Below are 12,948 nucleotides of genomic sequence, written 5' to 3'. Positions count from 1 at the left end.
CGATTATTTCTGCTATTAGAGCCCCCACAGAAGCTCCTTTCTTTAGTACTGGGTGAGTCAACAATCGAGTGAAGTCCATTATCTCATTTGTTTCGAGGTTTACAAAAAAATTTAAATATAAAAGTTATAGGGAAGGTTAAGATACACATTTTAAAATTATTATAGAGTATACTAATAGCTTCAAAAAGTGTGGCGGATATAACATATGTTTTTTTAAATGCAATACCCTATTTTTTATTTTATTTTTAGATTGTGCGTAAAATTCCATAACTTTTTTATATATAATATTATATACCTAGAATTAATAGTTTTTGTAATATTTCAATTTGTTTAAACAAATGTTAAACTGCAGTGTGGTAAAAAATTGTCAGTGGTGCCGTTTCTGAAGTTGGAGAACCAAAATTTGGTAGGAGAGTTTTATAGAGATGAAAAAAAGATATGTGTAAAAATATTTTAGTTAAATGATACAGGGTGCTCAAAATATATTTACGAATTTCAACTACTTAAAATTAAAAAATCTCTAATTTTTTAAACGGGACATCCTATATATTATCATTTTTTCTGATAGATTTTGCAAAACTCTTCAACTTTTATTAAGTACCTATGTCATATACCTATTTTTAATAGTTTGCGATTTATTCTAATTTTTTCTATTTTTACCCATATTTTTAATACAATTACTCTATAAAATCATAGTTGCCATGACAAAACAAAACTATTTATTACTTATCTTTAACAAGTAGCTTAATAATTATTAACTTTACTCAAATAAATTAAAATCGCAGTCCTGAGTTTCTTGGTGTATTTCAATATTATGAAAGATGACAATTGGATCTTCCGTCGGCGTCGGGGCGAATAGCCACAGATCAGGGTAATACTAGATTACCTAATTGTTGAAGACTACTGATATAGGAATTTTCTTCGACATACAGTAAACTTTTTTCTCGTAGTAATTCTGGTTTATAATTCATCAAAAGCCAATATCCAATATTACTACTACCGTGAAACCGTCCCCATTACACACTGAATATGTTTTCTAGATAATCTATATCTATTCTTATAGTAGCAAAGTAAGTATAGTACATCTATTCTTATAGTAGTATATTAGCAAAGTACTATATAATATATAGTACTGAACTAAAAAATATGTTTTTCTTGGCTTGTTCGTGTATAATCAGTCACATTGACTAATTAATTTCAGGAAAATCTGTAACTATTATTTGTACCATTTATACTTATTACACAAATTAAACTAAAATTCAAATTTTGATCTTAACTTGTTAACAGACATGAAATTTTGATAATTATTATTTTTTGTCATGGTAACTATGATGTTATAGCGTAATTGTATTAAAAATATGGGTAAAAATAGAAAAAAATGGAATAAATCGCAAACTATTAAAAATAGGTATATGACATACTTAATAAAAGTTGAAGGTTTTTGTAAAATCTATCAGAAAAAATGATAATATATAGGGTGTACCATTTAAAAAATTTGAAATTTCTTAATTTTAAATAGTTCAAGTTCATAAATATATTTTGTCTTACAATCTTATCTTTACCTATATCTTTTTTTTACAATATCTTTACATAGTTGTTTTTCTATATCTCTATAAAATTCTCCTACCAAATTTTAGTTGTCCAACTTAATCAATGGCATCACTAACAATTTTTTATCGCACTGCAATCTAACATTTGTTTAAACACATTTAAATATTACAAAAACTATAATTTTAGGTATATAACATTACATATAAAAAAGTTATGGAATTTTACGCAGAATCTAAAATTAAAATAAAAAATAGGGTGTTGCATTTAAAAAAACATATGATATATTCGCCACACTTTTTTGAAGCACCCTGTATACTCTATAACAATTTTAAAATACGTATCTTAACCGTCCTTATAACATTTAATATTTTTTTTGTAAACCTCGAAACAAATGAGATAATGGACTTTACTCTATCGTTGACTTACCCTGTACAGGGTGGGTGAAATTCGACGCTTTTAAATGGAAACACCCTTTTCTATAGGAGATAGACGAAAACTAATATCGGTGTCTGGAGCTCAATTTTCATCAAAAACATGATGGAGAAAACCGCACATCAATATCTGTTACCGTTTCGGAGTTACGGGGTGTTTTTCAAAAATGTGCATTTTTAACAAATCGCTGTAACTTTTTTGCTATGGAAAATTTTGTATTTCTATGAAAACATTTCTAAAGCACCTTTTTACGTAGAATTTAATGGTTTAAGTATCATTTTTATAAAATTAATAATTTAAGAGTTATCAACAGAAAAATTGATTTTTTATTTGGGACACCCCCTATATTTTTAATTAACAGTAAAGAATTTAAAATTACCTTTCCAAAAATATAGCACACCTGATATTTTGTTATAATCCCCTTCGAAATACAGAATTTTTAAAAGTTCGCCACTTTTAACTAGTAGGCTTTGGATCCCTTATTGCTGTTATGCCCTTAATGGAACTCGAAAACATATTTTTCCAGCATGACGACGCACCGCCTCTGAACGCTGAAGTTATCAGCAAATTTTTGCAGCCAATTTCAAGAATAATTGAATAGCTAATCAAGATCCCAGCCGTTGGCCGTCGAGGCCGCCTGACTTAGTGCCCATGGATCTAATCCTATGGATATATTTGCTGAAGAATAAAGGTTCCTTATTCCGTATAATCTAGACAAGAATTAGAAATACTTAGCAGTTATGAGAGGGCACCTTTCACCCCTACTGAGTTAATGAATTCCGCGAGAAATGTTCAAAAACTGCCCCGTCTGTCCATAACAGAAGACGGTTGATATGTCAAACACCTGTAGCAAAATCTCATGTCTTGGTTTGCTATTTATTTTTATTGTTATTAGATATAGTTTAAATGTGTTTATGTTGGTTAAATATATTTTAAATTGTTATAAAATTCTGCATCTCTCATAACAAATATTATTTTCGTTTTAACTGATGCTCACAGCTTGAATTTTTTGTCAATTTTTTTTAAATCATAGCCGGTGCCGTTCAAAGCCTACTTATTTAAAGCGGGCAAATTTTTATATACTCTATATCTCGAAGAGGAATCGAGCAAAATATCAAGTGTGTTATATTTTTGGAAAGGTAATTTTAAATTCTTTTCAATAAACTAAAAATATACAGGGTGTCCCATATAAAAAATCAAATTTTCTGTTGGTAATTCTTAAATTATTAATTTTACAAAAATTATACTTAAACCATTAAATTCTACGTAAAAAGGTGCTTTGGAAAGGTTTTCATAAAAATACAACATATTCCATAGCAAAAAAGTTATTAGTTATGCGGTTTTCACCATCATGTCTTTGACAAAAATTGAGCTCCAGACACCGATATTAGTTTTTGTCTATCTCCTACAGAAAAGGGTGTTTCCATTTAAAAGCGTCGAATTTGACCCACCCTGTACAGGCTAACTGTGTAGGCCAGTTTTTGCGCAGTTTAACCTGTACTACAGTCTGACAAACGGGTCTGAAACAACGGGGCAACGGTAAGGGGATCGCAATTTTCTGAAATCATCACAGATTTCATTCATAAAATCGAGATCTACCACCCCTTAAAATTCTTGCACTTATTTCTGGGACACCCTGCATATCGTAAATATGCCTGCACAAATCAGGTTTGCACAGGCGGCCTGTACGAAAATACTGAGCGTTTGTGGGGGCCTTCACTTTTTATATATCTTTTAATTGAATAATACAACGTTTTTGTTTTTTTTTTCTATATATCGTACATATTCTTCTTCTTTTGATTACGTGTTTTTAACTTTATAATAAAAATCAGTAAATTTTAATATAGCAAAACACCCATATATCACGCAAGATTTCACCTCATTATTGATGCAAATATTTAAAGAATCGATAATATAATTTCTGTTATTAGTGATAATTTCACCAAATAACGGAAGTTTCGAATTTGTATACGGGTTTTGGAATAAGTAATGTGAATTAAAATATATTAACAGTCTCACGGTATTACCAAGTATTACATTAACATAATTTTGTGTTTTTATTTCGTTTTGCATGATAACGAAGTAAATTATTTTACTTTTTAGTAATAAATCTTAGTAATGTTTCACAGGATTGTGACACAAATAATATTGTTTAATTATTTAAATTCTGTTTTAAGTTATTTTAATATTTTTCTATCACACAAGATGCTATTCTATGATTTTGAAGAAAAAAAATTGTTGGAATTTGGAAATAACAATTTAATCAACAATATAAAGTGATAATATACAAGAAAATACTTTAAACGTTAATGAATTCAAAATCTAGAAATAGAATGTACACTCAACACGTGTAATAATATCTATAATTTTGGGTACAAATTATTTGGTTCTACTTATTCACATGCATGTAAAAATACTACAGAAGGTCGAAATTTGTACTTTTCTACAAAACAACTTTCAAATTGCTACTTGCTAAAAAACAAAATAATTTTTGAGCTAGCTTATAAATAATACACAATTATCAACTTGTTGCAACAGCCGATAGAATAGAAAAATAAAGAATTTCGAAGTATAACTGAATATTTTAATATCGTATTTATATTAATTAATATTTAAATTCTATGAATATTGATGTTAAATAATACTCTATACCTAACATTAATCGTCTTTGAGAAAAAAAATATTGAAAATTTTTGGACGAAAAAACTGTGTCAAAAAAATGTGTATAGCATAAAAGTCATATTTAGTGATAGCCACTGTGACATAAAGAAAAGACATGTGGCTATCTATTTCAAAAATTAAATTGTTCGAATGTCATATAATAATGGCCGCAGCTGTCATGGAATTGAACGATTAAAAATTATCATAACTCATTTTTTTCAAATGGAAAACCACTTTTTCAATCAAGAAAATATACGCTTTAAAACTAAATCTTAAATAACTTAAGAACGATTTATTTTAGGTACAAGAATATGTATAGGCAAAAAGTAACGAATTGCAAAACCTTTTCACTAGTGACATAAAAAAATGGGTTTCCATTTGAAAAAAAAACTATATACCATAATTTTTTAATCGCTCAATTCCATGACAGCTCCGGCCATTGTTATATGACATTCGAACTTTCATTTTTGAAATAGATAGCCACGTGTCTTCTCTTTATGTCAGTGGCTGTGGTAATCACTAAATTTGACGTTTAGCCTATACACATTTTCTTGACAGGCAGTTTTTTTCGTCCAAAAATTTTAAATATTTTTTTCTCAAAAACGGTTAATGTTAGGTATAGAGTGTTTAATCTCAAAATTCATAAAATTTTACAGATAATTTAATTATATAATAAAAAACGGGGGCAACCATTTAAAATAAGAAAGTTTCTGTCAGCTTCCGGTATTTCCGGAAGTGCCGCCATATTGAAAATATTTTTAATCGATAGATCTCGTTGTGAAACAATGATGTGCAAAAATCTCCGATCTAGGTATTGTAGGTCTCTAGAAATTTCTAATGCACGCTCAGCCTGATGGGGACACTCTGTATAACCTCATTCAGAATCTCATTCAGAAATTAGTGGAATAAATTAGTGGTTTCAATTATACTTTAGACTAATCAGGTTACGATCATTCACAATGTCAAAAACACAATTAAAATTAATAAAATATCCTAGCAACGGCTTACGGTATACTCTGTTTTTTTTCTCAGGTAAGATTTCGATAGACGATGACAGAACAAAAGCAGATGACGTCCCATACCAATCTATTTATTTTACTAAAAAAAGTTTCTAATATTTTTTAAGTTAACTATGGATGTGTTTAAATATAAATCCGTCATGCGTCGTCTCTTGTTGTTTTTAACCAGTTTTATTGGTTTATTTCAAAAATGACAGATCATATTTCAATTTTATTGGTTTGACGGAACGACGAACGACAAAGGGACGCCGATGCGTATGAACTGGCCTTTAGATTTTTGAGGCTTGTCAAAGTCTTGCCAAATTATAGGTTATAATTTTGTGTCAACTTATGTCAATGCGGTTTGGAAGATGATGCATTTTGATTCGTGTTATTACGTGTTTTGTGTCTTTTGAAGTCAAGTGGAGGAAAGATCTAGGGAAAATTAACTGTAGACCCAGAGCACAGGTTTACAGTTAATACTCGGTTCCCAGGCAGAAACTCTTATACACCAATAAAGTTACCATCAATAAAGTTTGTATACCATCTCGTCGTAGATAAGTGCATCTCGTATATAGTACAAGGATCGTACTAAATATATACTAAAAACTGGAGTAGCTGTAAAATATCGACAACACACGATAGGTAAATAATGGATTTTAGTACTGCAGAAAAATAATGTCAAAAGGTAATTAATTAACCTTTAAGGTATAAAATTTGTGTTATTATTAATAAAATAGTTTGTTTTATTTATGTTGTTTTCTTTATTCTTGTGGAATATTACAAATTTGTATTTGAACATAAGTTATATTGATAAATATAATAATAAATGCGGGTTCTTGAAGCTTGAAAGTAAGAAATAGTTCTTTTTTATATTTTTTGGGTATGAAGTGTTTTGTTCTTGTTTGTTTTGTATTAACACATACCGTTTTTTTTTTAATAAAATAACTCGATTACATTTTTTCAGTTTTATACAGTTTTTTTTCACAATATTTTGTCACAATTCACAATTGACTTGTCAGTCAAATTTTAAATATATTAATTTCCTGTTATGCGTTCCAGTTGTACAAACTTATTTCTTTATAAAATAAAATAAACTACTTTGAAATTAAAATGACAGACACATCTATTACTGTCAAGAACAGACTATACCACCAATTTTGACATTCTTAATAATAGTGGAACAAACTTCTATGCTAATTGAAACCACTAATTTCGAGCTTCCCTATTTTTTTTTGGTTACAAATCTAACCGATGCGATGGTGAGAACAGGAGACAATCCCTATATGTTTAATAAATACATGCTGTAAACTGATCGAGTGTGTGTGTCTTACCATCCTTACCTTGGAACGCGTACAGCGCCCTGCAGTATCCGATGGCCGGCACCGGTTCGTAATCGTCCCCATCGCCGTCCGTCCGGTCCGCGTCGTGGTGGTTGCCGTCGTAGTGGTCTTGGTCTGGATCAGAGTCGGCCGCGTGCAGCGACGTGTGCGACGTGCCCAGGCCACTTTCGGGACTGTTTGAACAACTAGGTCAAATACATGGGGCGCATTAAACGAAAGCGGAAGGAACAAGAGAGCCGACAGGTACGGGGTTGGTGGTAAGATATGGTGGCGAATATGTCATCGAATAAAGAGACTAGAAGGGAGTTGAATACTATTTCTATACATATATATTAAAGACATAAGAAAGGGAATCATGTAGATGTATTATTTCTTGTTCATTTTCTGTAAAGTATGTAAATCTGGAAAACGGTGTGTCAGGACTTGAATCCACAGTGAGATTCACAATACTCTTAAGTCTTCCAGCTTAAACAACGTGGAATCATTCTCTCGATAGTTTAATTGGACTTTTCAACCATGGACATATTCGGCGCCAAGCTGACTAACTGGAATTTAAATTTCCCGCTGGAGATTCAGGTGGTAGCTCTGCTGTAAAGCATGTCAAGTTATCACATTTATTTATTCATTTCCTGACATTGTCATTCGTTTTGACACTTGAATTGTATTGTGATACTTTAAGCTTAAAAATGTTTACTAGCAGACCTTGCAGTCGAATATTGTTCTTTTTAGAACCTCTTTTAATGCGAAGTGTACCAGACAGCTTAATAGCCGTTGTAAAAAAGTCATCCCAACCTTATTAAAATATTTTGAACGGGAAAGTGGTAGTAATGGCCTTTTATGTTCCTTAAGTGCTATTAAGGAGGTAAGTTTTGTTGAAATAATAACTGTTTATATGTTTATAATTAATTTATTTTTGTTTCCTAAAATATATTGATCTAAAGAAATTTTGTAAAAGTGGTCTACGCTGTGCCATCATATTGGTTGAGTCATACTGAAGTCCCTTTACGAACTGGACTAATTTGTTGATCCATATATTTCTCCTCTTTCTTTGTCTTGTTATTCAGTGACATATGATATGCAGTCGAGGTTTGATCGTGACACAATAGCTGTCATAGGGTTAGTTGTTAGTTTCAATGTATATCACATCATACAAATATAAAATAAGAAGCTGTATTTATAATTCAATTATTAAGAAAATTGCAGCGTTGTGCAAAATAAAACATTTGTATTTATATTCTATTTTCAAACTTATATTTTAGGACATACTAGCATGTCACAGAAACCACCTTTCGCAATGTCGTAGTCCAGAAGCTGAACATGTTGATAGATGTACATCAAATGAATTATATTAGTCAAATAATTTCATATTCAGTTAGTACCCAGTAAACCCAAATAGTTATAAAGACTGTTCAGCCATCGTTCACTGTTACATCATCATTATTTGTCAAATATGAGTTTTAGGGTGTGCCTGAGATCAGTTCTATAAATTTATAAGTTTAGCAATGAGCTCTTGATCATTTTGGTTAAATCATTGAGGCGTTTTTGCAATAAAAAAAATTGAATTTTTGTTTTACAGCAACAATCAAATTTTAATTTTGACATTGATCGATGTCCGTCATATGTCCGAGGCGTGTCATATTATATGACAATGACAATTAATAAAAAGAATATGCAGTAATTTACGAAATGCCGTAATGACGTCACCAATCCCTTTCCTCTGGTTGGCAAGTGATTGAGAGAGTTGTTAGACAATATATGACGTGACGTTGAACGATGGCTGAACATATATGTATTATTTCTTATCAGTTAAAAAAAGTATAATAATAAAAAAACGTGCCTGTAAACTTAATTATCGAATTAACAAATTTCAAATATTCAAGCTTTCTTTTGAAATATTACGAATTTTAATTACACTACCTTATATTTCTATAATTAAATTGAAAAATATAAGCACAACAGCCACATGTATGTTTTATAAAGATAAAGATTAAGAATAGGTAGCCATCTCTATTGTGCGTTTTGTTGTCCTTCTGACTTTTTTTTAATAATATCTTGACTTTATTAATTATGCTTTAATAAAAAAAAGTTCTAGATTTAGGGGTAATTTAACATTTATACTATACATTATGTTAATGAATGAAGATGGAAGCATTAATAAAGATCTAATGACACAAATGACGTGCTACAGAAGCGAATGTAGGATTCAGAAAGCCACAGAGGGAGTAAACAGAAAGAAAGAGGCATGTCTTACCCATGGTTTAATTGTGGAGTGCCTGGGGCACTCCTTTTGTTATGATTTAAAGTCGGATTCGTTACGCTACTATCACTTGCTGATCTAGAACAAAAATCGTATAAAATCATGTAAAATTTCATTCACAACTTAAAGAAAATATACACGTAAAAAAAAGAGTAGTTCAAATAAACCGTCTTGATAGACCGTCTTATAATTCCCTCGATAATTTAATTCATTCACCATGAATGAAGCTTTTTATTAATGAATTAAGTTTATATCTTTAAAATATTTTAATTCCAAGATCACTTATTAGTACATGTACTTATGAAAGTTATAATTATTGTTCATCAACAACAACACATTATTTATTGATTAGTTCAATGTCCTATTAAATTTCAAATTACTACAGTTAATAATTCAATAATTAATAAAACCAAACATATTTAATAAACAATTAACTACTAACTACTGCTATTTACTTAGTTACTTTTTACTATTACTCTCCTGTTAACATAATTAAATATATTATTGAAGACCACAAACGAATTAAAACTTTTCAAAATTACCAATAAAGTTAATATTTTCTTCCTTACCTGCTCAGACTATCTTCAGTTGCACTCACACTATTCCTATGACTACGAGGTCCACCATTTAGTAGACGCGGACTTCCTGTTACTGAATTGTTATGTCCACCTGTGAAAGAAATGTCTTTGATTTACAACTACAAATTTTACCTAAAAACCCCCTTATTCTTTAGCAAGCTGGCAAGGATCTAGTTAAAGCAAGGTAAATCTAGATGAAGTATTTGTATTTGTTACCTACCTGACTGTATAGCTTTATTTGCGTCTTCCAGATACCCTTGATACCTTAATAGTTCTTGATGTAGTTTTTCTAACCTGTGACCGCATTCATTGAGTTGAGCTAAAGAAAGATATATAAATAGCAAAAAGTAATCTTTAAAATGTAAACTTAAAAGACTGATTTATAGTGTGTGTATATTGCATTTCAGCAATCTGTTTTAGCAAGAAAAAAATTGATGCGATTTTACAACTGTTATTTGTAAATAACAGTTCGTGACTGTTGTTACCTCGAAAAATTAACTGTTATAAAAATATCAGTGCGCCAAGATTGACCGATCACTATCCGTAATCACCGCGTCTCAATTTTTACCAGACTTACATTTGTTACTTCCAATAAATAACAGTTATGAGAGTAACAGTACGCTGACATTGATGACTTGCAAGGGAAGTCGGGATTGCAGCCTCGAAAATGTGTAATATATTCCAGTAAACGAATTGCTAATATTTATTGATTTCGAAAACGTAACAGTCAGCAGTCTTTGTTAACGTGTTATAACTGTTATGGATTTTGGATATACTGATTTTATATTTTACTTCTTTTTGCAGGTTATTGTTATTGTTAGGGGGTTGTAGGTAGAAATTAAGAGATAATGATCATATTATGATTATTCGTAAATACCTAGAAAATTACTCATAGCACAGAATATCTAGCTACGCAACAGAAGCCTCGTTACATGTATAAAATCGTAGGTCTCAAAAGGAGACAGGCTTTAAAAGCCTGTCTCCAAATCAGATATTTTGATGTGGTAGTTTCACTACTGCATAACAGAGGGCGATAAATTTAAAAGAAAACAGTTTTCTACAAACGAAATTTAAAAGAATTTTATGCAGTGTTGCCATTGTGTAATTTATATTGTAATATTTCCTGATAAAGCCTAGCTTCAAATTTGCTACATCATTTGAACATATTAAGAGCTCTTTTTTCAAACGTTTAAGTATTTAACTTGCCATGTTAGTTGGAGTTAAATCTTACGAGCTGAATTAAAATCACTTCCTGACGTTTGATTCTAACTGAATCCTGAATTTTGATTGTAATTCGGCGACAATATAATAAGTATTGTTCTACTATTATGACACCACTTCCTGACGTTCGATTGTGTTCATACCGTATGATCGGGAAAAAACGACGTTAGCGATGGCTATGAAATGAAAATCGCTGTCATTTTATGTGTAAATTTATATGGGAAATGTCATCGATCGTCTGTTCCCAGCCAACTGGACGCCGTTTTTTTCGGTATCATACGGTATTTGATATATACTTGCGTATTTTTCATGACATTGCAATATTATGGTACCATGAAGCATATCAAGTGATACCGTAATATAGTACCATATTACGATACATGGCGTTCGATTGGGCTTAAACTTGGTATATTACGTATCTTCAGTGACATTGTAATATTATGGTACCATGAAGCATATCAAGAGGTACCATAATAGTACATAGAGGTACCATATACGATAGAGGTACCATATACAATACCATTTCCTGGCATGCGATTGGACTTATACTTGGTATAGTAAGTATCTTCGGTGACATTGTAATATGATGGTAGTATGATGCATATAAAGTGGTACCTTAATATAGTACCATATTACGATACCACTTCCTGACGTTCGAGTGGGCTCATATTTGATTATACTTGCGTATTTTTGATGACATTACAATATTATGGTACCATGAAGCATATCAAGGGGTACCATAATGTAGTACCATATTACGATACCATTTCCTGACGTTCGATTGAGCTTAAACTTTGTATACTACGTATTTTCGGTAACATCGTAATATGATGGCACCATGGAGCATATAAATTGGTACCTTCTATAGTACCATATTATGATACCACTTCCTGACGTTCATTTGGGCTCATATTTGATATATATTTACATATTTTTGATGACATTGCAATATTATGGTACCATGAAGCATATCAAGAGGTACCATAATAGTACCATATACAATACCATTTCCTGGCGTTCGATTGGGCTTAACTTGGTATAGTAAGTATCTTCGGTGACATTGTAATATGATGGTACTATGTAGCATCTACTATGATGCATATATAAAGTGGTACCTTAATATAGTACAACATTACTATACCACCTCCTGACGTTTGATTTGGCTCATATTTGATTATACTTGCGTATTTTTGATGACATTGCAATATTATGGTACCATGAATCATATCAAGGGGTACCATAATGTAGTACCATATTACGATACCATTTCCTGGCGTTCGATTGGGCCCAAATTTGATATACTTGTGTTTCTTTATAAAGATTTGTTTAATTAATAATTTTAATTTATTTTATGAATTTTAATTTATTGTACGATGTCGTGACAGCAACTTTTATGCCGAACTAATATATTATTAATTGTACCTGTGTCACTTTTTAAAATCTATCTAGGTCTATATAAATAACGTGGCAAACAGAAAAAAAATTGTTATTATAGTATTTTTTTAGTCAATTAACATTTTTTGTACTGCATTTTAATAAATCATTTCCATTATTATTAAACGTATATTTCATTACTAACGTTTCAGCATTAATAAATATCACTATCAATCGCCCTGTATATTATTAATTTTAAAGGTAGTTAAAGTTATTTTCTTAGTTAACATAATAAAGTAGTGTATATTAAAAATGCATTTTGAGAGTATATGTTTTCTAATAATATACATAAAATTAAAACTATTTTAAAAGCCAAACGAATAATTAATATAAGTGTATCTGACAAGAAACGAAGAATAGAAAGAAATTATTATACACCAAAAAAAGAATGGGATGCCAATTAAAGTCTGTTTGAATCTGGCAACTGTGCATTTTTAGCCGAGCTTCAAGGCCGTCGACGTGCCGTCGATCTA

At 30.6% G+C, this 12,948-nt stretch overlaps 1 protein-coding gene across 9 annotated transcripts in view; it reads right to left on the bottom strand.

The window, feature by feature from the left end:
* The window catches only part of LOC115882517 (formin-binding protein 1-like), a 117,482-nt gene that overhangs the window by 2,668 nt on the left and 101,866 nt on the right, over positions 1–12,948 (bottom strand). For 4 of the 9 annotated variants that reach the window (XM_030900615.1, XM_030900619.1, XM_030900620.1 and 1 more), the window contains 4 exons: positions 10,041–10,139; positions 9,812–9,911; positions 9,237–9,320; positions 6,977–7,170 (listed from right to left, as the gene is read on the bottom strand). In XM_030900615.1, coding sequence (XP_030756475.1) covers positions 6,977–7,170; positions 9,237–9,320; positions 9,812–9,911; positions 10,041–10,139 — 477 coding nt within the window. The remainder of the gene's footprint in view (positions 1–6,976; positions 7,171–9,236; positions 9,321–9,811; positions 9,912–10,040; positions 10,140–12,948) is intronic. The other 5 variants (XM_030900616.1, XM_030900623.1, XM_030900617.1 and 2 more) reach the window with 4 other exon arrangements.

Source organism: Sitophilus oryzae, unplaced genomic scaffold (genome assembly GCF_002938485.1).
Source record: "Sitophilus oryzae breed Bouriz unplaced genomic scaffold, Soryzae_2.0 scaffold_177_pilon_pilon, whole genome shotgun sequence".
Lineage (NCBI taxonomy): Eukaryota > Metazoa > Arthropoda > Insecta > Coleoptera > Curculionidae > Sitophilus > Sitophilus oryzae.
Note: the sequence above shows the minus strand (reverse complement) of the source record. Positions and strands in the feature narration are given on the sequence as shown.